The sequence below is a fragment of the Centruroides vittatus genome, unplaced genomic scaffold, assembly GCF_030686945.1.
Source record: "Centruroides vittatus isolate TY-2023 unplaced genomic scaffold, ASM3068694v2 contig_476, whole genome shotgun sequence".
Taxonomy (NCBI): domain Eukaryota; kingdom Metazoa; phylum Arthropoda; class Arachnida; order Scorpiones; family Buthidae; genus Centruroides; species Centruroides vittatus.
In genome coordinates, this window is record NW_027122268.1 from 1,054,869 (window position 1) to 1,082,128 (window position 27,260).

Below are 27,260 nucleotides of genomic sequence, written 5' to 3' on the forward strand. Positions count from 1 at the left end.
AGTGTCTTATATGCAAGTAAATACAATAAATTAATATAGATTTTGAAAATAATTCCTTACTTGATGAATTTAACATTGAAATAAAAGCTTTATTTTTAGCTTCTTCTAATAAATCTTTCAGATGCACTAACTTTCCTTTTCTTGTGCTCATTCCTTCAATTTGGCCAAATTTTATATGATGAACTGAACTAAAATTATTTATTAATTTACTAACCATTAAGTTTAAAAATCAAAAATTACAAAATACAATAAAATAGTACCTATACCAATCATATCCCAACATTTTCAATATGGCAACAAGGGAAAGAAAATGATCAGTTTGGTTATTATCAACCTTTAAAAAATATTTTAAATATTAAAAAAAATAATAATAATAAGGTTCATTATATTAATAAACCTGTACTGACAACATAATAGGCTTTATCAAAATTATACTTCTCTTTACGATCTAGCACTGCAGCTATGTCTCTACAACAATAAAAATGATAATTATTGTAACCAAAATTAAAATAAATTTGCTAAATAACTAAAAATATTAACATACCTACTAATATACAATGTTGAACCATCAGTCTTCTCTAATGTAACTGTTAGCTCACGATCAGCATTAACAGGAACTTTAAGTTGAACTAATCCTTCACTACATACACATATTATATCTAATAATCAGTAATTTTTAACAATATGATTAAATTACAAATCTATATAAATTTTATATGAAATAATCAATTATTCTATTTTTCAGTTTCTGAATTATTAGTATACTCTACATAAAAACATGACAAAGCCAAGATATCATTGTTTTAAAAAATAAATGCATATTTGACATTACAGTGGAACCTCGCTTAACGAGCCCCTGGCAAATTTTTACAATTTTAAATCTTAAAACAATCCACTTAGTCAAATAGCTCCCTACAAGTGGCTAATGATGGAATCAGAAACAGTCCTATAGGTGTGCAATGTGTGCATGCACACAGGCGAGGGTGCTGATACTGGTCAATGTCAAATGCCTCTTTTGCCACATCACTAGTATATCTCAAAGAACGTGACAGGATTGTTGTAAATTTTAAACGTTTCTCGCCATAGCTGTAAAAATCTACATATGTTAAACTTAATACTAAATAGATTGTCCATCATTTGTTTTCTAATTGATTCGTTTTAGGACCGGGTGTCCACAAAAATTTCCAAAATTTACAACTTTTCAGTCACTCTCATTGAACTGGAAAAGTTTCTGTCTTTATTACATCTAATATTATGAAGAAATCAGTCCCCACTGTACTCGGCTAGAGATTGGTTCAGTTAAGCTTTTAAGTAAAATTCAGGCTATCAGTAAGGTTTTATTTATGTCCCTAATTCCCTAATCTCTTGATTATTTAACTACTTCTTAAGTAGAAATAAGTTGAAACCAGTTACTTTGCACTTGAATATTTGTAGTCTTGGGAAAAGACAAGAAGTGAAAAGACAAATTTTTATGAAAACGAATATGTAAATTGTAAATTTAAGGAATATAAATTCTAGAGCTTTATTTGTACCTTGTGCATCTCATTCATTAAATTTGGTTGTAAATGATGCTGCCAAAATAACAGTTAATTTTTTAACATTGTACAAGAATTGTACATGTTTTTTTCTGCATCCCCTTATAGATGGGACATACTAAATCGTAATATCACTGGTTTAACATTGAAATCCGTAATATAAGATGGGAGAGCAGAATAAATATATCAAATATTTTAATGGATTTTTTTAAAAATTCCTGTCAACTATACAAAACTATCATAAAAACATACAAGTAAACTCCTATCAGTTGGGTTAAGTTATAAATTTACTCATGATTCACATAATCAGGTGAGGGCGGCCAAATATCTAGCAGGCAGGCAGCTAACAGCCCAGAATCGGTCCTGGATAGAATCATTGGAAGCATTATACAATATTTTGGTGTGTAGCTTCCAACAGCTAAACTGGGTGAGGTTGGTGTTATGTAAAATGCATGCTCAAATGCCTATAATCTGGCTGATTTACACCATTCAGTTATTTTCACTGTGGAAGCTGACCTGGTTTCAACAATACGGCGCTTCCATTTTGCCACTGATATTCATATATACAATAGCAATCTTATTGTTTTTTTCACATGTAGTATAGAAATTTGTAATAAGATATATAATGCGGTTATAATAAAATATTAATTCTAATTAATTCAAAGTACATTAAAATATGAAAATAATTGCGCAATATGTATTTATTTTTTAGAAAATACAAGAGAAGTGGCGCTTCCACCGCTTCCAAGGACAGCACACCACTGGTCTAGATATTCATCTAACTTTTCATTTTCCAAAAAGTTTCATGCAATTGTACATTTAGGAAAAACTGGCTCAAGTAAATGAAATCAAAAATTGGTTAAGTCATGATGATACTTGTTCAGTTCATTGCATCATTTGCTGAACCTCATTTAGTGCTAAATACAATGGAATTAAAGCAATTACAAGGCATGCTGATTGCAAGAAACATGAAGGAAAGAAATACAGCGTCTCATTTATCTTCCCCCTGCCCCTAGTAATCATGTCGGCCAACAAAGCAGTTTCCAAAGATGGCAACTGTAGGTGACATGATGGGATAATTCTTTGAGTAAAAGGGAATTAGTTGTAATTTCTTTGGGGATAGTATTACAATATTAATTTTATCTGAAATAAGATTACAAATTTATTTTGTAGTATACAATAAAAGCATGCATATCCACATATACATGACAAATTTTTGATTCTTTTGAAAGTTTGATTCTGGATTTCCCATCATTTTCCATTCTTAACCTTGATGTTTATTAATTAATGAATGTATTATGCTCATAATGTAAATCATTAGTTTTTCTAAACTAAAATAAGCTTTAGAAAGTATTCAAAATATTGGAACTGAAATCAGGAAAAATTTTGGTATTTTCATATCACCAATGCTATATTCAGTAATTTTCCTATTTGAATGCTACAATCTTAATGGTCACTTAGAAAGGGAAGCCTGTTACAGTTGGAAGGATGACAAGTATTCAACAAAAATATTCAAAGCCCTTTTTCTGGATGAGTGGATGATCTCCAAAAAGTTTCATTGCATTTGCTGAAACCATGTCTAAATGCATAAAGAATTAACAAACCACTTCTATACATTAAGTGATATAAATAAAGTTTTCTATTTAGTTTAAATCTAGCAATAAATTTTTAAGCTGTTTTATCACATGTTATAAGGTAAAATGTTTAAAAATTCATTGTTAAATCAAGAAAGCAAGAGAGCCAAACCAAATTATAGTTAATGATTTTTACAGGTTATTAGCATTTTTTATTGTTGAAAGTTATTTCTATACTGAAGTAGTCTTTACTGTATTATTCAGATAGTTTTTAAAGAACTTCTTATGAAAATAACTTTTTCTTATATAGCATATGTAAATTTTTTTATAGATTCAATCTTATCATATTCATATTAATAAAAAAAAAAATCTATTAATTTTAATTTATCTGTGTAAATAAATTAAAAAATTGTCAAGCTGGTGATTTTTAATATATTTGCAGAATCTGTCCTTCCTGAATTTTAAAGTATTATTGTGAAATAATTAATCTTGATTTACATGTGCAGTCCAAGAACATAAGTCAACATAAATTATAACCATCTATCAATATAACAGAGACGTGTTTTATTTCAATAAATAAGTAAAGTCAAGCAAAATTATTATTACAGATGTAACTGTTGAGTAAATTTGGAATATCAATTTTATTTGAATAATAATTGCCATCAAATAGCAGACACAACTACTATTCAAGGTTTTCTGAAAAATTAGGGAAACAACAAAAAATTAATAAATATTGTAAATTACAGTAATTATATACTGTATTTATTTAACAAACTTCAATACAAAATGCTAGATTAAAAATCTAAAATATACAGTAGGTGTGTTTTTTTACATACTGGTATATAGAAAGTAACAATCATTATAAAGAAACATAGCCTACTGGTTGCCATTTCAAGTAGCTAATAATTTGCTTTAAAAATCAAGCTTTCATACATAAATAATTCAATACTTTATTTATAAAGGGTATTAAATGGAAAGATGAAAATAAAAAATAACTGCCCTTAATAATAACCACGGAGAAAATCTGCAGTTTAAAATAAATAGCCATGATGGCTACTTATTTTAAACTCTAACTATTACTTAATTAAATACATAAAATTGATCTCTATGTATAATCATTATAACTGTTTAAATGTAAAAAAAAAAATAATTTCATTTTTATTCTAGATTTTCTGGAATTATTTGTAAAGAAACAAAATCTTTATATTTAAGTCAATAAGCTGACAAAAAGAACAAATATGATTTATTACATATAATAAATTTAATTAAGTAATTTAAATAAAAAACTAATTTGTTACTTAAATTATTTAATTATAACAGCTTTATTTTTTAATTATAATTAAAAATGAAAATCTTTATTGAAATGTATAATCATTTTAAACTGAATTGTAAAACTGCCATTTCATTAACTTTCTTTTTGAAAAGATTTCAATATTTCCTTTCACAACTGACTTCATTACCCACAATAACATTTCAACTTATATAAACCGTGTGATTAATTTAATCTGATATCCTATTTATCTGAATAGCAACTAATGATTTTAACAAATATAATATTTGATAAATAAAAAGGAAAAAAAAAAACTTTTTGTAACTATTTAAATTTTTGTTTTTGATGTGAAGGAATATTTTTTCATTGTGTCACAATTAATATTAATAGTTCAGATTACAAATCTCATTAATAAATTATATGTTATGATGCATTATAGAGAATATTCTCATGTTATTTATTCTATCTATTTTATACTTACCTAGATTCTTCTAATTTAAATTTGTTTTTCAAATATTTAACAATTTGCTTTGCTCTGGTACTGTACATTGATTCGCTATGATATTCATCAAAATGAATTCCTAATTTCTGAAAATAAAGTTAGTAATAACATTCAAATTTAATACTTTTCAAATAATTTTACAATAAACACAAATAAAATAGTTGTATCAACTTTAAAAGCATCTTGTCTTTTCCAAATATGTCATGCTACTATTAAATCTTTTTTGTAAGTGAAATCTTCTACCATCAGAAATTGCTAGTTTCAAAAATTCTACAATAAAATTACAGTAGAGTGTCGTTTATCCGAATCGACTGGGGTTGTTCGGATAAGTTATTTTTCAGATAACCGATTATGTATGGAAAAATATATTAACCCATCCCATGTTAAAATTCTTCTTCGTTGCATGTCGCTTCGTGTTGAATTTTCGTCAATTTTAAGCTGAATGAAAATTTTTATAAGGTTGGTTGGTTGGTTAAAGTTTATTGGCACAAGGGCCACATAGGCCAAGCTGCGCCACAACACATGGTATATATAGGTACATAAATAACAATAAAAATGAACAAAACAAAAACCAATAACAAAAATATACAACAGTTAAACTGTGCATAACAAAAACATGTATATGAATATAAATAATTAAATAATTAAATTTCTTTATAAATATTTGTAACTTTTAGAAAGTTCAATAATTTATCAACATTTGGCCTCTGGCCCAAAATCTCGTTGAAACTTGCATTTCCAAAATGCTGCCTACGAATCCGTTCAGAGGCGATGCAATTGCTCAGCATGTGCTTAACACTTACATTACAGTTGCAATACTGACATACAGGCTGGTCATCACCCTTCAAAAGGTATTGATGAGTCAGTCGAGTATGTCCAATTCTCAAACGAGTAAGAATGACCTCAGATCTCCTGTCATAAGGTTTCTTCTGTGTCCAATTTTCTATCACAGGTTTGATCTCGTGTAGTTTATTGTGGACTTGTGCGTTCCACACATTTTGCCATCTCTCCTCTAGTCGTTTTTTAACAACTAGCTTCAAGTCACCTCCTTCAATATGCATTGTATGCTGAGAAGGACTTGCTGACTTTGCAGCTGCGTCAGCTTCTTCATTCCCTCTTATACCTACATGGCCTGGGACCCAACAAAATTTTATAGAGAAATTCCTCGCAAAAAGATGGCAAATCAGCTTACGAATTTTAATCACTATGGAGTGAAAACTAGTTTCATACGAGATCAAAGCCTGAAGTGCACTAACTGAGTCAGTGTAAATCACGCAGCAACGATGACCTTTCCTATTTATATACTTTAGGGCTAAATAAATAGCCTGCAACTCCGCAGTAAAAATGGAAGACTTCGGTGCTATTTGCTCTGCCACGATTTCATCCTGGCAAACAAAGGCTAAGCCAACATAGTCATCCGATTTAGATCCATCTGTGTATATAGGAATTAAATTCCTGTCACGATGTTGAATTTCTGCGAAGTGCTGTCTATAAACATAGTCTGGGGTGATTTCTTTTAGAAACTGCTTTAAGCTAAAGTCAACATTAATCACAGGAGTTGACCAAGGTGATATATTATCGACCTCAACCTGTGAAATGTTGCTTGTGTCCAGGTCAATCGTGCTGCTTACATTCTCCATTCTAATGTCAAATGTAGGGACACAACTTGGGCGAGCTGTAAATAATCTTTTCAGCTGAGTATCTGATACTCTACAATAAACTGAAGGTTTAGCCAAGGATTTCTGTTTAATATAATAGAACAAAGACAACTGCTCTCTCCTGAGAGATAGTGGAGGCTCACAAGCATCCACGTACAAACTTTGAACAGGAGAAGTTCGAAACGCACCAGTGCACAAACGCAATGCTTGATGGTGGATTGGATCCAGCATCCGAAGAGTAGATTCTCGCGCAGAGCCATAAACAACACATCCATAATCCAGCTTAGAGCGAACCAGGGCTCTATATATCCTGAGCATCGAACACTTGTCTGCTCCCCAGGATGAGCAGCATAATACCTTTAAAAGATTCAGAGATTTTAAACATCTACTCTTCAAATTGCGCAAGTGTGGTAAGAACGTCAATTTATGGTCAAACACGACACCCAAAAATTTTGCTTCATTGACCATTGGAATTTTAACCCCCTTTAGGTGAATTTCAGGGTCCAGGTGCAAACCACGCCTTCGGCAAAAGTGGATGCACGAGGTCTTCTCTGCATTAAAAGTAAAACCATTGATCTTGGACCAATTGTCTATGCGATTTAGGGAGGTTTGCAGTTGTCTTTCAATAAAACTCATGTTAGTAGACTGACAGGAGATCTGAAAGTCATCCACATACAAGGAGTGTTTCACACTGGGAGGAAGATACTTAGCTATGCTATTAATTTTGATTAGGAACAGAGTCACACTCAGAATAGAACCTTGAGGAACACCCTCTTCTTGTGTGAAAGGCCTAGAAAAAGTGTTGCCCATCCTGACTTGGAATCTACGATTCTGCAGGAAGTTTTTTATAAAAATTGGCAGATTACCCCGCAGTCCAAATTCATGCAGATCACGGAGTATTCCATATCGCCAGCAGCGATCGTAAGCCTTCTCTATATCGAAAAACACAGACACTAAGTGCTGTCGTCTTACAAACGCTTCGCGTATAGATGTTTCAAGGTTTACTAAATTGTCTGTGGTACTTCTGTTCCTACGGAATCCACTCTGATGTGGTGAAAAGTAGTTCTTTTCCTCCAGGAGGAACATCAGGCGTCTGTTTACCATTCTCTCGAAAAGTTTACAAAGACAACTAGTCAGAGAAATTGGTCTGTAACTAGAGGGATTCTTGTGGTCTTTACCTGGTTTGGGTATGGGAATGATGATAGATAGCCTCCAAGAGTCTGGAAAAGTATGTTCTGTCCATATTCTGTTAAACAGATTCAAAAGATTACTGAGGGAATTGTCTGACAGATTTTTTATCATGCTGTAGTGGATTTTATCCGGCCCTACAGCAGTATTCCCCGAGCGAAAGATTGCTGTACATAGTTCTATTCTGCTGAATGGCACATTATATTCCTCATTAGATGGGGAGTGGAAGTTTAGATATTGTTTTTCAGTTTGAACTTTATAAGCCTGAAAATCCCTTGTATACATAATATTGCTGGATGAAGACGAAAATGTTTCACCCAACAAATCAGCAATACCTTTTATGTCACTGATTATTGTGCCATTACTTTCCAGCATGGACAGAGAGTGAGAAGCATATTTTCCATTGATTTTATGGATTTTATCCCAGACTGCTTTTGAGCTGGTGGAAGATGTTATGCTAGAAACATACTTCCTCCAAGAATCCCTTTGGCTTTGCCTTCTTATTTTTCTGGCAGTAGCCTTTGCTTTCTTAAAAGCAACCAAATTGTTAGCAGTGGGGTATCTTCTGAAAATCCCCCATGCTTTCTTTTGCTTTTTAAATGCTGCCTCGCAATTTTGATCCCACCATGGTTTCGGATGTTTTGGATATCTGGTTGACGTTTTCCCCATTGTTTTTTCGGCTGCCTGAATAATACTGGAAGTGACAACTTCGACTGCATCATTGATATCAGCAGTATTGACCATTTCCTCAGTGACGTTAGCCAAAGAGGAAAATGCAGGCCAATCTGCTGTTTCAAGTTTCCAGCGTGGTGGACGGGCTGTTTCACAGCTTTCTCTGCCTCGGTATTTTAGAAATATTGGGAAGTGGTCACTAGAGAGTGGATTAGATCCAACCCCCCATGTAAATGCTGAAAACAAGTTCGGACTGGCTAATGATAAATCAATGGCAGTGAATGTTCTTGTTGGGGCATGGAAGTATGTCACTTCTCCGGTATTAAATATATACAGTTGGTGATTGCCTATAAATCTCTCAATGGCCCTGCCACGACGATTGATGTCGGGACTGCCCCACATTGGATTGTGACCATTGAAATCACCGAGTAAAAGGAATGGAGTTGGCAGCTGTTCAACCAAGGCATCCAATTCATCATCATTGACTCTGACATCTGGTGGCAAGTATATGGAACAAACTGTGACAGTAACGCCGATTGAAATTCTGACTGCCACGGCTTGCAGCTCTGTTGTTATTTGTACCGGTAAAGACGGGATGCGGTTTGAAACCAGTACAGCCACACCTCCACTGGCGCGGGTGTGGCTGTCATCATCTTTACGGTAGAGATCGAATCCTTTTAAAGAAATTCTTTCTCCAGATTTCAAATGTGTTTCCTGAAGTGCCACGCAGAGAGATAAAGTAGACGATGTCAGGTGTTTAATGTCAGAAAAGTTGTTGCGGAAACCACGACAGTTCCATTGGATTATTTTATAATCCATTATGTGTTTAAAGCAGCATTCTTTGTAAAGGTATCCCTCTTTAATTTTACAGCCGATTTGCCTTTTGGAGGTGAGGCTGGTGGTGTAACCACCTTATTAGTCTCCTCATCTGAGAAGTCGGAGAACTCACTCATAGACTGAGTCTCTGATCTTTTAGATTTAGAGAGGGCTGATTTTAATTTTTGTTTGTTGAGTGGGTTCTTATTAGCTTTTTTTGAACCCACATTTCTGGTTACTACCCCTGCTTTAGGTAGGGGTGTTCTTTTCTTTATACTCTCCTTTTCTTCTGTTTCTTTGGATTGAGTTAATAAACATCTAGCATGGCAAGTGAGAGATTCATTTGGTAAAACGGAAATGTCTGTCTGAACCCCACGTGTGTTTGTGGACTTCAAAACAGCAGCAAATGTTTTCTGTTTCACTGGTGCACTTGAAGTGACCATGCGACGAGCCTCTAGATAAGATAAATTGTTGACAGTTTTTACCCGCTGAACCTCTTTCTCTCTCTGCCATGCAGGGCATTTCCGGGAGTAGGAAGGATGGGCATCTTTGCAATTCACACAGCATGGGATACTTTTACAATCGGTACTCTCGTGACCTTCAGTCCCACACTGTGCGCATACGCTCTTTCCTCGGCAGGATGTTTGAGAATGTCCAAACCGCTGGCATTTGAAGCAGCGCAGCGGGTTTGGAATGTATGGTCGAACTGGGCAGCGCAGATATCCTGCAGTAACAAATGATGGTAATGTTGGCTTTCCAAAAGTGAGAATGAGATGTTTGGTTGGTATCAACTTGCCATCACGACGAATGGAGATGCGTCGGACAGCAGTGACACCTTGATCTGAAAGATTGATCTGGATATCTGATTCATCTTCAGACATCAGATCGATCTCAGATATCACACCACGTGACGAGTTCAAACTTGTGTGTGGTGTGATGGTGACATTTATGTCTCCTAGAGATTTAGTTTTTAAAAGCTTTGCTGATTGTTGAGGAGAGGCTGCCTCTACAAGTAAATCTCCTGACCTCAATTTTTGGATTTTTTTAAGATGCCCAATGGTTGATTCAAATAATTTTTGTATTAGAAAAGGAGAACATTTCGACAGAGATGTTTCTCCCGTAGCATGAACAATAAGGTAGGCTGGTTGGTTGGTGGAAATAAAATCGCTTGGTGGTGATGCATTGGTACATGGTGTTTTAGATTTTAGTGAATCCATATTGAAAAATTATTATTCAGCTCCCGGTGACCCCACCCACCATGGGGCCCAACAAGGGGATGCCGTCACATGGGAGATTCCCATAGACCGTCACACCAGGGTTTCCCAGGAGCTATACCCTCACAATGCAGTCAAGAAAAGCACATCTTGTCTGACGTGTCCGCCCGGTCTGCATCGATCGGTTGACTCCAAGCCGAGGTCGACAATGACTCAACGACCAGCCGATTGACTCAAACGGAGCCTGATTTGAGCCTCCCGTTTATCCGAAGCAAAGGCCAAAGCAGTGTGTTGGGGACGTTATGTTGCCCCTCAACTACCAGGATCCCCCTTTCCGGCATACGGGCCACCACGCACGGCAAACACGTGGGTGGGCGTTCAGATCCCAGGGATGGTAAAGAAGAGTTTCTAAACCATCTCTGGGAGGTCCCCTCACCACGGACAGGAACCCACATCGAGGGGAAAAATTTTTATAATAAAGATCGTGGCTATTGTATCATTAAAAATTATTTCTTTATTTTGTACAAACAAAATAAATATATTGAAAAATATAAAAACAAAAAAATTATACTTTAGAAGTTAATCTAGCATTAAAAAACGTTCAATTCAGCACGATATAGTCCAACTGGAAAGCTTTCGGGTTAACCGACATTTCGGTTAATCGGCTTTTGGATAAACATCATTCTACTGTATAAATGATTTTAAATGTACAAAAGAATATTTATTTTCATATTAAAAATTAAACTTTCTATATAAGTTTGAATAATTAATCTAAATAAACAAAGTTATTCTCAATATGATATAGAATTTTTAAATCATGGTTTTCTTTATTAGAACAGAAAAATGTAAAATGATTCATAATACAATAAATATCCAGTAGCTAATTCTTGAATTTTACAAAATAATAAAGTATATTGTGCTATGTTGCATTATAAAAAATTATTGAAATATTAAGATTTCAAAAATTAGTAATATGAAAAATTTAATCTAACTCAAAACGAGTTAGATTAAATTTAAACCTGATTAAATTCTTTTAGATTACTGATCTTTGAGAATGTAATATATAAGCTAATAATCATCTTCAATCAGTGGGTAGAAATACACCTCATTAAATTTTCAGCCAGAAAAACATTTATAAAAAATTCTTATCATACAGAATGGCAAAATATAAAGTTTAATCTAATCTTGTGGATGTAGCTAGAAATATAAATAAAATATTGCCTTAAAGCAGAGTTTATCATTATATTTTAATACAAAAACTATATTTTTCACCTAAATTGAAACCTTATTTCTGCAACATTAAAAATTTAGTTTTTTGTACACGAGATATAAACAAACATCCTAGAGATATACAGTGATACCTCAGTTTTCATCCATAATCATCCCAAAAACAATCGGCGAAATCCAAAACCGACAAAAACCGAGGCAATTATTTCCATATGAATCAATGTAAATCAAATTAATTCGTTCTAGACACTCCAAAATACATACCAAAAACACATTTTACAGAGAATAAATATAGTGTTTAATAATAAAAACAATAAGAAATTAACATAAAAGACTAATTAGCATAAAGGTAAAAGCATTAAGATTAAAGATAAGATAATTAGCATTAAGCTGAAAGCAATGCAATTGTTTGGCTAGACACACAAGGCAATGGCTTGTCTTGTAGAAGCTAGTTGGACATGAGCGTCTAGCCTACATCTAGACAATCCAAAATACATACCAAACACGCATTTTATAGAGAATTAATATAGCATTAAATACTAAAAGCAATAAGAAATTAATATAAAAAAAACTAATCTAAAGGAAAGCAACGGAATTGTTGGCTAGACGTGTGGGGTAATGTCTAGTCTTGTAGAAGTTAATTGGACATGAGCTTCTAGCCTGTATCGCCCCGTGGTAAAGTGTGACGTAATTGTCATGTAATAGTAGTTGTATGTGTTTATGATGGTCGTATCGAGAGGAATAATGCCTTCCGGAAGGTCCATTTAAGGGTAACTGGCCCCTATTCAGGCATTACAGACGTGGAGAAAACCCAGAAAACTTGACGTGGCCAGCCCACCCTGGCAAAGCGCGAACCCACGATCGAACTCCCAGTGTTCAGGGATTGGAACCGTTGGCTAATGGTGGCCGTTACAAGGTAATGTTCACACAAAGAGAAATAATGCCACACTGTGCCGGAAAATGCATGGGTCGCCCTTTGTTTTCGCAAAATTAGCAGCAAGGTCATTTGAGCACGCTGACGAAATCCAAGGCAATTGACGAAAACCGAGACAAATTTTTCGTGAAATAAATTGACAATAACCGAAGTCACTGAAAACCAAGGTATTACTATATTAGATACTGGTAAAAAACATACATTTTTCTCTGAACAACAACTATATATGTAAAACAGAGAAATATTTGCAAATTACTAATGTAGGAAGGTTTAAAAACATGTTCTACTTTAATTACAAAATGACATAAAAATAATGTCAATATTTTTATATATTTAGGAAACCAAACATTGATAGTTTTGTAGATAACATAAAAGATAAATTTTGGCTCTTTAGAAGCAGACCAAGTGAATCATAAATTATCACATTTTCTAGATATAATCAATTTAACAGAAAGATAACATCAGATCTAAGGTATATGGTAAACATATGTACTATACTTTCCTATTTAGATTACTAAAAATTCATATGATCTATAATACTTATATCCAACTGGTAACACTAAGAAGAAAAAAACTTATATAAAGTTTAGCTTCTATTAATGTATATAAAACAATTACATAATGTTTTTAAACAGGACATTTAAGACACAATAGAAATACATTTGTAAATCATTCTATGGCATATTCTTTAGTTATAAAGTGATAAAGATTTAATTAATGCATATCTGATATATCAGAAATACATAAAATTTCTGCACAGAATAAGTACACTTATAAATTAATTTATCCAAACATTTTGTAAACAAATAAATAACGAGTTTCTTACATTACAGAAATTTATTATTTATTTGTTTTTATTTTATTCAATACTCATTTACAATAGAGAGTCGTTCATTTGAACTCCGGTAATCGGAACGATTTTCAGTCGGACTGTGTCGTGCTGAATCGAACGTTTTTGATACTAGATTTACTTCTAAAGTATAATTTTCATGTTTTTATATTCTTCAATATATTTATTTTGTTTGTACAAAATGAAGAAATAATTTTTAACGATACAATAGCCTCGATTATTATTATAAAAATTTTTGTTAGGCTTAAAATCGATAAAAATTCAACACGAAGCGACACGCAACGGAGAAAAATTCAAACATCGGACAGGTTAATATATTTTTTCGTACATAATCGGTAATCTGAACAACTCACTAATCTGAACCCCAGTCCCCAATTGATTCCAATTAACGACTCTCTACTGTATTGTATTCTATTATTTTTTAAATTTATGGATCCTATATTGTTTACTTTACTTAAAAATCTCATTCCAAAACCTGATTAGTTATATACTTAGCTAAAAACATTTGTTTCTATTAAAAAAGCTATTACTGAATTAATAAATTTTTCTTGAAAAACTTTTAACCAGTTACAAGTTTATCACAATGAGGAATAATTTAAGAAATATCATATGCATATATAGATAAATATCTCACCTCATAAACAGTTTTATATTCTTCAATACTTAAATCTTTAAATAATTTCCATCGATCTAATAATTTTTCATTTCCTGAGTAGAAAAAAGTTTATGTATGGATCAAATATTTAAAGTTAAATTTATGAAGTTTGTAAAACATACAAGTTTATTTATAACAATATCAGAATATACTCATTTTTCATATCTGTGAAAATAATCAATATAGATTAAATGATTTTTAATTATTTGTAAAGTTTAAAATATTCCATTATATTATATACCAGTGTTTCCCAAACTTTTGACATCTGTGTACCCTTTGTATAATTTTCTTAATGCTGAATACCCCTTGTCAAAAAAATTGCATATACTTTAAATCAAAAACCAAAGATAACGAGGATATTCCATTTCTATATGCTGCTGCAATTGAAAAATTGAAAAAGCCAAAATAGAAGACTATGTGGAAAATATTGTTCCTAGATATAGCGATATGGACTTTAGATCTCATTTTCGTCTTTCTAGAAGCACTGTCAAAGTAAGTCTCTGCTAAGAATTGTTAGTTGTAGTAACTAGCTACAGAAAAATTGGTTTATTCGGCATTTTTAGCTTTTTATTAATACTAAAGCACAAAACAAACCTTTCCTGTTAGAAAAATCGCACAAAAGCTAAAAATACACTTTGCGCACATTGTAACAATTCAATGTGTAGATACTGGAGGTTTTTGTGTGACACTGTTGTCTTGGCCATAGGGTGGAGGAATACACAGAATCACAGCACCCGGCGAAACTGCTAAGAAGTAACGAAGTTTTTTATTATTTTTCTATGTTTGTAATCGAAAAAAGTAAACTGCTTGTTGACCAGGAACAGCCGAAGCACGGTGCAGCGTGTACCCCCACTAAACTCTTCCCGTCCCCCTGGGGGTACGCGTACCACACTTTGGGAAACACTGTTATATACTGATACTGTAATGTAAGAAAATTTTAAACTTTTTAACACAATGTATTTAAAACTAAAATAATAATAATTATATACAGAGCTAACTATGCAAATTAAAACATAATGCCATAATTTTGTATGTAGAAATGTAGAAGCATCATTTATTAATATTTTGAGTTTTGCAGACAAAAAAATGTTTTAGACTAAAATATTTTGAGAAAATTTGAATTTTCTAATTTTATTTCAAAAGAGAAATTTTTAGCTTTAGAATAAGAGTGAGAACAAATTATATAAAATCATTTAGAAATTTATTGTAAAACCTGATTTCTGAACAAATTTATTGATATGAAACAAATTATTTGTTTTAATCTTAAAAGTTTTTTCATAAGATTAATCATAAAAATGCTTGGTTTTGAACATATTGTAATAATTTTCAAATCTTTCAAACCTAATAGATAAAAACACAGAAATTCTATAGTTATATGTAATAAGTTACAAAATCTTTTTTATTTATATCAAATCGGTCAATATTTCATTTCATTAAAAAATACTCATCTTTTTCATTCGTTGAGAAATTTTCATTAATCAATTAATGAAAAACCAAATAATTTTTTAAGTGAAATAAAACACTAAATTTACTGTTAATTTTTATATAATAAATCAGGAATTTGTTTAATATTAGAAAAGCTTATTATTCATTTGCTTAAACCAAAAGTGAACTTAAATATTCCAAACTAGTCTAAGATATTTGTTTCTTACATAAAAATAATAATCATAACACTTTCCAGGATTCTAGCTAAATAAAATACAATATATTGACTAGTAAATTGTTTACTGTTTTTATATTCTCAAAAAATAATTTTTGACAGTATAATAAATACTGTATTAAGTTTTAATCTCTTATCAAATTGGTACAAAGTATTAATAAAAAATTAATGTTTTAAAATAAATCTATTGGGTTGTTTGGAAAGTAATTTCGTTTTTTTATTACTAAAGGAATTAGATGTATTTTTACCAGCCAATTTTATTTTAAACCACATTTTCATTATATACTTCGACAGCTGACATTTTAAGGCTTATTTGTAAAAAATTTTGTTTGATTCTGTACAATTGTTTTTTTTTCGGTTTCCCATCAAATTTGGAAAATCGAAAGCATCATTTTCCGCATATTTTGCTTTTTTATAACTAAAAAATCAAAATGCTGTTCAAATAAGAAAAAAATCATGGTATGTGTTTGGAGAAGATGTGTTGAGAGAAAGACAGTGCCAAAACTGGTTTACAAAATTGTGTTCTGGCAATTTTAATATCGAAGATACACCACATTCTGGATGGCCATTTGAAACCAACAAAAACAAAATAAAGGTACCAATTGAAGCAATCTGCTGTATAACAACACGTGAAATCACTAAGAGATTAAATCTGTTAAATTAAACCGTTTATTATTACTTAAAATGAATTGGTTTTGTTTCAAAGCTCAATATATGGGTTCCACATGTTATTAAAGAGAGATAGATGCTCTCTATTGTGGGATTTTAAAGAAATTTTTTTTGAGCTTTTACCAGACAATTTAACAATTGATTCGAAAGTATACTGCCGTCAAGTAAACAAATTGAGTAATATCATCAAACAGAAAAGGCCAGAATTGATCAACAAACAAAGTGTAGTGTTTTAGCATGATAATGCCAAATTTCACGCAAGTTTGGTAACTGGTCAGAAACTGTTATAGTTTAGATGGGACGTGTTATCACACCAACCATATTTGCCAGATTGGGCACACTCAGATTATTACTTGTTCTGGTCTATACAAATTTTTATTACCTGTAAGACATTTACTTGAAATGACAATGTCAAAAATCACTTGGATCAGTTTTTTGTAAACAACGATCAAAACTTTTATGAATGTGAAATCATGCTACTACCAGAAACAATGACAACAGGTATTTGACCAAAATGGTCACTATATAATTCAATAAAATATTTATTTATTATAAGAATATTACATTTATTTTTCTATGAAAAAAACGAAATTACTTTTTGAACAACCCAATACATAGAATTCATAAATAGAGATTGTTGAAAATTAATAAAATGAAAATGTTATCGAAATTCATAATTTTAACAATCTTAATGGCTAATTTTCATTAATATTCTTTACATAAAAAATATAAAACAAATTCAATATTTTGTAAGAAAATCTAAAAATGCACATTAAAAATATTATAATTATGAAAACCATTTAATAATAAAAGAAAAAAATACTGTAAAATTAATAAAATTATTTCTGTCAGAAGAATAATTTAAATATATTAATTGCTATGTAAGAAATTATATAGTTATTATTTACTTTTTAATTTAGATTAATTTTGGAGTTTCAAAATTAAACTACAGTATCTTTGAGAAAAACTCCCAATCTATATATAAATTCATACCATTTTCCATTAAAGAAAAATGTTTCCGAGCTTTATCCTGAAATATTGGATCTTCATTTGCTCGTTTACTTGCTGCTATGTATACCTGAAATTAATTATTGTAAAATAAATTTATTGATCTATCAGAAATAATTAATAAAAACTTGATTCCAGAAATTCAGAAAATTGTTGCTATTAAGAATATTCTTTAAATAAACCAGTCAATTAATAAAATTTTTAAAAAATATACAGTTGAGTCTGCATAAGTCAACACCCCAAGGGAAAGTGGAAATGTGTCAAGTTATCCGATATGACAACTAAAACAAAGTTGCAAAAAAAAAAAAAAAAAAAACACAAAACTACAATTAGGAAAACACAGTAATGCTTTATACAGTACTATAGGCTTACAATAAATTGTGTACTCCATTTATAATAATACATTAGAGATGTCCAACATGCAGCCCACACTGTGGCCCACTTAATATTTTTATGCAGCCCACTGCACTCTAAATTTTTTAGGTACATTTTCATTTATTTTGGTAAAGTATGTCATAAAAATTATTCTGATTTCACTGGATATAATTTGATGTCGTAATGATGTAATTGGTGACATAATTTGTAACCGACCAATCAAAAAATTTGATGGCATGGTCTGTCATTTTGATTGTTTCAGTTTCAAAGATTTTTGTAATGAAGTGATGTTGTTAGTGGTAAAGAATAGGTACCTTTCATCAGGCAAATGAAAAAGACATATAATCCTTCTTTTCAAAAGAGTGACCATTTTTAGTGACTTGAGGTTAGACCTAATTCCAGTGAAAGACCAAATTTATTCTTTATTTCTTTCTTATTACAGGTATATAATACAGAAGTAGGTATATCTATATATTTCTTTTGCTAATGTAATAATTTAAATATTTTCAACCTCCAATTATATTCATAATTATTTCATCAACTTTATATTTTTAATAACTCAGCATTTGATCATAGCATCTAATAGTAAGAAAAGAGAAAATTCAATATCTTATGACAGAAAAGTATTTTGTAATTGAAACATGCATTATTATTATCTGCCTTATTTGTCATGATAAAATTGCCATGTGTAAGGAATATAATATTAAGCATCACTATGCTGCCAAACATAAGTCAGAATATAATAAATTAAACAAAGAAAGAAGAAAAATGAAACTAGATTAATTGAAAAAGCAGTTTAGTTCTCAATAAAACATTCTCAGAAAATGTGTTGTTAAAACTGATAGCTAACTTTTGTATGTATTTGTTTTATGAAACAGTGTCTTATTCTATAATTTAGACTTGATAAACACTAATGTTGTGTGTTTTTCTGCATTTTACGAACATTGTACTCTAAATAACTGCAACATAGACAAAGATAACGTCAAAATACTGCATAAAGAAAAATTAACGTACAACCGGAAGTTTAAAGAAACCATAGAAATTATAAAAAGTAAAGACAATATAAATAAAAATCTAAGCCTTAAAATAAACGACAACTGGCTTAATATATTATAAATTAAAATATTTTGGGAAAAAACAATTTCTTTAGGAAAAAATGAGCCTGCAAAAAAGTTTTGGTAAACAACCACAAGGTGGCGAATGCCATACGTGGCAACACTGGCCGTACCAACGTAAACATCAAGGAGGGGGTGGAAGAGAAAAAGGGGAGCGGAAACAGTTTTAAAAATCTTTTATATTTGAAATATATTTTTATGTCTTACAGCGAACTTTTAAAGTTATAATGCACTTTTTATAGTTGATAAACTTCTTACAACCATAATGTATACAGTTAACAAGATTTGACATTTTTTTTTTAAAAAAAGATAATCAACAGTTGACTGAGGAGGGGCAGGGCCCGAAACATGTACAGACAGAGTACCGTATCAACGAGAATGAATAAAGATATCTGATAGAAAACTTGCCAAGTGTCTTTGAAGAAAAAACACACAACATTAGTGTTTATCAAGTCTAAATTTTGTATGTATGTTTAATAGCTGAAAAATTGGCTCAGAAGGTTAAGCCATTGGAAGATGGTGAATTAATAAAAAAATGTATTGTAATTGCTTTTAATGAATATTGTCCCAAGAAAGTGAATTTAATCAATGAAATGAGTCTCTCACATCAGACAATTGGTAGAAGAATTGATGACATAGCTGACGGTATTGTGAGCACATTGCAGACTCAATTATCTAAATGTGTTCAGTATGTTCATCCAATACTAAACCGTAATGATCAAAGTGGCACTGTACAATTGATTATTTTCATCAGAGGAATTGATGTCAATTTTAATATAATTGAAGAAATGTTGAACTTATGCCAACAACTGGCAGGGACAGACTTGAACACTTTAATTTAGCAATTGAAAAGTTCAACATTGATAGAAATAAAATTTATTCGATTACAACTGATGGTGCTCCTGCATTAATCGGTAAAAATGAAAGATTTATTACTGTATTCAAAAAATTGGTTGTTCATCAACAGCAATTATGTGTTCAAAAGTTAAATATTAATCAGTTGACCATTATTTTGTACAATTTCTTGCCATCTTGATGGTAGCTTTTTAATCTCGTCTTCATAAAATGATTTCGGTTTTGAATCAAAATATTCAGAAATAGCCTTTTTTTACATTGTTCTCATCCTCAAAAGTTTTCCCCTTTAAAAAATTCTGCAAACTGCGAAAAAGATGATAATCACTGGGAGCAATATCTGGCGAATATAGTGGATGAGGTAAAATTTCCCAGTTGTAGCTTTCAAGTTTCTGTACAGTTATTTTTGCAGCGTGTGGTCTGGCATTGTTACGCTGCGAGAGAATCTGCTTTCTGTTCACTAACGACGATCGATTTTTTTTTCAATTTTTCATTTAAACGCTCTAATTGCTCACAATACATTTGAGCTGTAATTGTTTGATTAGGTTCTAACAGCTCAAAGTGAATTACACCTGACATATCCTACACCAAACAGACAAAAGAATTTTTTTTGGATGCAACCCACCTTTTGCAGTCGGTTTTGGCTGCTTGTCGCCATCCATCCATTGTCTTTTTCTCGTCACATCATTATACAGGATCCATTTTTCAACTCCAGTAACCAGCCTACCAAGAAAAGGTTCTAAAGCATGCAGGATAAAAGAGACGTGCAAATGTTTACACGTTGTTGTCGGTTAGCTATTGACAGTTCGTGTGGTATCCATTTTCCTAGCTTTGAAACTTTTCCAATTTGTTGTAGGTGTCTATGAACAGTTCCGTGGAATGAATTTAAACGTTCCACAATTTCATCAACTGTTAAAGATGGTTCTGCTTCAACTAGTGCAGAGAGAGCATCGTCATCAAAGTCGACGGGTCTTCCAGTACAAGCCTTATCCTCCACACTAAAATCAATGTTTTCTAAATCTTTCAAACCACTTTTGCACAGTCCTTGCACTAATTACAATTTGATTATGTACAGTATTTATTTTTTTGGCTGCATTTGTAGCATTCTCACCACTTAAAAATAAAAAGTATAAAACATGTCTTTTGTATTTGTCGGTTACTTCCATTTTAATGAAAATAAACAACTGAAATGTTCACAATTCTGAACAGTATTATATGAATGAGATCCAATTTAACACTTTAGTGTAAAAATTATCACATTAGACTGACATTTTTAACAGCAAAACAAGATTTTTCTCAAGGTCATAAAAATGCGCATGGACTTATGAACTGACCTGATAATTTAGAACCGCTGGGAGAAAAAAAATCGGCCCAGAGCAGGACTCTAACCCACAACTCCTACTTACCATGCAGATGCGTTGCCAGTTACGCTATCAGGACCTCCAAGCCTGATCTCCTCTTCCAGCATATATAAGCTAACGATATAACCATCGACAGTTATTACAATGCTGGCTGGGGACACATTCAGTGCCCACGTCCTCTAAGGCACTCAACCGGCTATCATAAGCCCCAGCAAGGCGTAATATATATTAAATATCATCACTAAACCCGATATATTAAAGCTAAACACCAACCAAATGCCGAAATTCTATCAGGCTAATAAGACTCTAGAGGGATGCGTTAGGCGCCTCCCTCTGGAGTCAAACTGCTTACGTAATTTATTTGTAATTAGCCTTATACTAGTCCGATAGAATTTCGACATTTGGTTGGTGTTTAGCTTTAATATATCGAGTTTAGTGATGATGTTTAATATACATTTAAAATTAATACTATTCCTTAAAATTAATAATTAATACCATTCCTTAAAATTAATACTAGTACCATAAAAGCAGATATTGACAATATTATAAAAGGAAGACAATGTCAAAAATCACATTGAATTTTTTATTTTTATTTTGTGTGAGTATAATTTTTTTTTTTACTGTCAATAATACCGTATTTTTTATAATTATAAAAAAATTTGTTATTCACATTTTGAACTTTTAAAAGCATATATTTATATAAAGTACCTTTGTGGCCTGCTGAATATAACTAAATTTCTAATTTGGCTCATTAGGAAAAAGATTGGACAATCCTGCTATAGATGATAAACTGAAAAATTTTGTTTAGTGTTTTGAGCACTTAACTGTCTCAACTTTCTTTTCAACAATCATGAATGCCTTGAAAACATCTTTGCAATTGTTGGCAAGTAATGTCTAAGGATTCTTAATGTTTGCAGCTTGTTGGGGTTGGCTCTTCTAGTGTTTCATTTTCTTCACCTCAAGAATCATTATTCTTGTCCTGAATTTCTGTGACAATATTGACAACACTCACTGAGGAACACAACTCCATTCGATCATCCACTGTGCTGTAGTCAGTTTCATCTACAGAGCCAGTTTCTTGTAGATCGTGGCAATGTTGCAGCAGTTCATCCAATTAAACATTCTGTTCTTCATCCTTATCTTCATCTTGAACTGTCACTATAGAATGAAATCCTGCATGTTTAAAGCAGTTTGCAATGATTAGGCATGTTTACATTTTCCCATGCAATCTTCACATAATGAATTGCATCTAACAGGAAAATGTCAGTTGAGTTTCTGCTTTCTATCACATGAATTGAATCCAAAATAAGCTTCTTCCAATAATGACATTTGAACAAATGAATAATACCCTGATCCAGCAGTTGCACTACAGCAGTAGCATTCAACAGTAGAGTAAACCCTTTAATCACTCATGGTCCTTCAACTTTTCCATCAACAGGACAGTTGTCAAAATGAATGTTATGTTCCTTTTTTGTTTAACAAATTGAGAGTTGTATTTAGGAAGAATTTCCTCCCAAATTTTGGAAGTCATCCAATTTTTTGAATTTGCATTGTATATGACAGGCAAACTCTTCACTCCCTTGAAACATTGGGCTGTCGAAACTTTCCTATAACTAAGAACTTCAGCTTTCCAGAGCCATCAGAGTTTGCTCTGAGAAGGATTGTAATTCTTAGCTTTGATTTGGTTCTGCTGTGGCAACTCTCATTTTTAAACATAGAGGTTTTCTCCAGAATCAATTTGTAGAAAAGTCCCGTTTCATCAAGACATAAACTGGAAAATGTTTTTAATGATTTCTCAATCTCTTGTAAAACTGTCTCTTTCCAAGTTCCAACCAAGGTTATATCAACATACTCTTTTCCTCTACACAGCTTTTTAAAAGTCACAGCTTTTTAAAAGTCACACTTTGGCAATCTCTAAATCTCTCTAACCATCCATCACTGGAATTAAAGTTGTTTCTACTCCAAGTACCTCAGTAATTTCCATTGCCTTTTGTTTCAATATCGGACCTGAAACTAGAAGAGTCAATGGATAAATTTGCTTTAGTCAACATACCAGAGTCAAACCCACAATACTTGTTCAAATAAATCACAGTTTCTATACTACAGATTACTGTAAACAATCTATTCAAAATTCTAATTGTGTAAACTATTGTGTCACATTTCTTTCCATTTATGTTTTTTTTTTTAATTAATTAATTTTTTTTTGTTTTTATTTAATGACCTCTACAGCCACTCATACCAACACACATACAAAAATCAATTTTTTAAAAAATAAACCCATAAATTCAAATAACCCTAAGGCTTGAATAAAACCACATCCCAAATAAATTTTAAAAAATAGACTTAAGGTGGATCTATTTGAGTGTTATAAATTGTCTTATAAAGGGCATAGTCCAATCATTTAAGTATTTATTATTATAAAATACTATAAATTCCCCTGTCAAGCATCACAGAATACTTTTTATGAGAAAGTAGAGCTTGAAGAATTGAATAGAATAGAGATTGTTACTTCCCCTTGTTAGATTGTTACTTCCGAGTGGATAATACAGTAGTCACCACTGAACTTTGACCAGACCGCAGTTAACATGTCATCCAATAAATAGGTTTAAAAAAAAGTAGCTTTGATTCATTGCATGAATGTTTTACATAATTTAGAACAAATATACAGTAATTAATCTTTATTTTTGCTAAATATCAACTTGATATCTTGCAACTTTAACAAAATTGAGCCAGTCAAACTTGAATCACAGGCATCAAATAACATAGACCGCTGCATCACCCATGTCAATGAACATAGACCAGCTGATAACTTGCATTTAAATAATGTTACAATTGCAATATTTCTGGAACAACTGATTATTTCTGATTATTTTAGCCTCACTTTAGCCTGCAGTATTCCTGTGAAAGATATAAGGTGCTTTCTTAGTTTTATTTACAAACCTTTGCATTTTGTCTACAATGACCGGCAGAAAAGCTGCTAAGGAAGATTTAAGGAATGCTATCATTGCTAAACAAAGTTGTGGCATGTCTGAGAGAGCTATTAGAAAAGAGTTAATACTAAGCAAGACAACAGTGTACCAGATTATTGTTTATTACACTAACCACGGCCATGTTATACCTAACAAAGCTGCTGGACATCAGCGAAAAACTTCAAAAGTTGATGATGGGAGTTTTAAAAGAATCATAAAAAACAACCGCCGTGCCACAGATATTGAATGTAACTATAATATGGAATAATACAGCTGGAAAAAATGTATCTGTTTCGACAACACACAGGAGACTGCAAGAAATGCATTTTCAGTTTTATGCAACATGTGATAAATCTTTGCTAACAGCACATCAAAAGAAAAAACGGGTACAGTAAGTCAAAGAACATCTTTCCTGGACTCAACAAAAGTGGCATGAAATTCTGTGGTCTGATAAATCAAACTTTGAATTATCAGCAACAGACAAAAGCAAACATGTCATTCGATCTGCCAGTCAAGCTAAAGAGCCATCGTTGTTATACAGCTCAGTGAAGTTTCCTGTCAGCTTCATGGTTTAGGGATGTATGAGCACCAGTGGTATGGGTCAATTGATATTTGTTGATGCATCTTCAGCATTTCTTCAGAGCAATACATTAACATTCTACAACACTATTTACTTCCGTCCATAGCAAAGCTATATCCATATAAAACCTGCATTTTCCAGCAGGATGGGGCCACATGTCATATAAACAGAAAAACAAAACAGTGGCTTGCAGAAAAGAACATAGGAGTTCTCCCTCAGCCGTCCAACAGCCAGAACTTTCACCAATTGAGAACGTATAGAACATTATGAAGAGACATCTGCATAAAACACTCCCCTCCTCGGACAGTTGAAAGACTAAAAGCTTCCATCTTAACTATCTAGAATTCCATAATGGCAGATGAATGTGAACACCTAGTCAAGATCATGCCAAAATGTATGGAAGATGTTTTGGCCGCAAAGATGATGCAACAAAATATTAAACATGCAATGGTCTATGTTCATTGGTGGGGGATGCAGTGGTCTATGTTTTTGATGTCTGTGACTCAAGTTTGGCTCAATCTTGTTAAACCTGCAAGATATCAAGTTGGTATTTAGCAAAAATAAAAATTAATTACTGTATATTTGTTCTAAATTACATAAAACATTCATGCAATGAATCAAAGCTACTTTTTTTTAAACTTATTTATTGGATGACATGTTAACTGCAGCCTGGTCTAAGTAGTCAGTGGTAACTACTGTAGAATGTCACGTGGTCACTATGAAAATATTTAATGAAAATTTATAGAAGTAACATAATGCAGCTATCTTTTTTTAAAGTTTAAATTTTAAATTTAATAAAATAAGTTTAAAATATGCAATTTTCCAAAATATTTAAAAATGCAACTTTAGGAAATTCTGTCATCAAGCACAAACTAAATGAGGTCACTGATGTCACTGCAATGTAAGTGCGATCACTGATCCGAAATTGATAAAACGTTTATTCTATAGCTAATATTTCCACAAAGTAAGTAGTCTATACTTTCTGCCAAAACATAAAATGAATATAACCAAAATTTCATCTGAATTGGATAAAAATTGCAGGAGTTATAAGGAATTCACACACACACACACAGACAATGGCTTTTATATTATTATTGCACATATAACCAATATCCAGCAAGAAGAAACTACAAGAAAGCAAACATTTTCATCTGTGTTTAACAGGTATTGTCAAGATAACTGACTCTGATGCATTTATACTGCAAAGGTCCGTTAGCCTGATGATAAAAACATATTAAAAGACATATATTACTTATAGGTATTAAAATATAGCTTTTTTACTTGTAGTAAATGATTTATTGGGTCTTTTTGTAATTCTTCTTCAGAACCAAATTCTTCAAATCCTGCACTAACTAAACCTGAAATTTGCAATATATAAAATATTTTAAAAACTTGAATGTTTTATTATTAAAAAAGCAATAAATTAGTAAATTGTAAATTTTGTTGGTTTTGTAGCAAATAGCAAATTTCATAAAATTAAAATGAATGCAAATTTTAAAATTCTTTAATTTCTTTTAAGATATTAAGTAATATATAAAATATCTAAATTTACCATATTGAGTTCCCCAATCACCAAGATAGTTTATTCTTGTAACTTTATGTCCAAGAAATTCATGAAGATTTGCTATAAAATTTCCAATAATTGTTGATCGCAAATGTCCAGCATGAAACGATTTAGCAATATTTGGTGAACTAAAAATACATATTGAAATGTTAATGATTAGTAATTATTATGTTTCTTAATATTAAAAACTATTTTAAAAATTACATCTTTTTACCTTTCCACTATTATCCATTTGTCTGTCCTTCATTAATCTCAAGAACAGAGTTAGGTAGATAAAAATTAATTAAGACCAGATACAAAAAGCTTATTTCTATATTAAAATATGATTAAAAATTGCAGCCCAGCTTTGTTTCATTGTTACAAAAAGTAATTGCTCATTATAAACTGATTTATTTCAGAAAAGAATCATTTAAATATTTCTGTAAGGATTAAGATGTTAAATAACAATATTCACATTTTGAATATCATTAAAATCATTAACATTTATTCATTATTTTATTCCAAAACAACATTCTTATACAAAAGTTTAAAATTATTTTTTAAATATTTTAAAGAATCATATAACCAAATTTCTTAGTTCCATTGTTAATCTATGATTGAAGATAATTTTCAACCATGAATTATCTCTAACAATGGCATAAATTGACTAATTATATCGATTGATGAAACTATAAAATCTTGAATATATAATTTTTAAAATTTTAATTACTGTAAATAAAACTATAAGCAATAATTGATTTAATACTAAATAGCATGCAAACACTGTTTCTCTTCTGCTATACTCTTAGATATATGCTTAAATAAATTTTAATTTCTTATTGATTAATAATTATTTAAAATTTTTTAAAATCCTTTATTCATTATTGAATTTATTTATCAATAAATAAAGAGATTAAATTATTTCATCAATTATTGCTTATTTCAGATTTCAGTAATTTTATTTGAAAGAATGGTTTATTTTTTAGATATAGATGTAACTTAATTAGAAAATTAAAGGTAAGCATATAAAAAA

General features: G+C 31.3%; 1 protein-coding gene across 1 annotated transcript in view; it reads right to left on the bottom strand.

The window, feature by feature from the left end:
- ArgRS-m (arginyl-tRNA synthetase, mitochondrial) overlaps positions 1 to 27,260 on the bottom strand; it is a 63,697-nt gene that overhangs the window by 13,222 nt on the left and 23,215 nt on the right. Inside the window, exons 6-14 of the mRNA XM_067273419.1 lie at positions 26,237 to 26,376; positions 25,966 to 26,042; positions 17,418 to 17,502; positions 14,075 to 14,148; positions 4,861 to 4,967; positions 545 to 640; positions 408 to 468; positions 261 to 334; positions 61 to 188 (exon numbers count right to left, since the gene is read on the bottom strand). Of these exons, the coding sequence (XP_067129520.1) occupies positions 61 to 188; positions 261 to 334; positions 408 to 468; positions 545 to 640; positions 4,861 to 4,967; positions 14,075 to 14,148; positions 17,418 to 17,502; positions 25,966 to 26,042; positions 26,237 to 26,376 (842 nt within the window). The remainder of the gene's footprint in view (positions 1 to 60; positions 189 to 260; positions 335 to 407; positions 469 to 544; positions 641 to 4,860; positions 4,968 to 14,074; positions 14,149 to 17,417; positions 17,503 to 25,965; positions 26,043 to 26,236; positions 26,377 to 27,260) is intronic.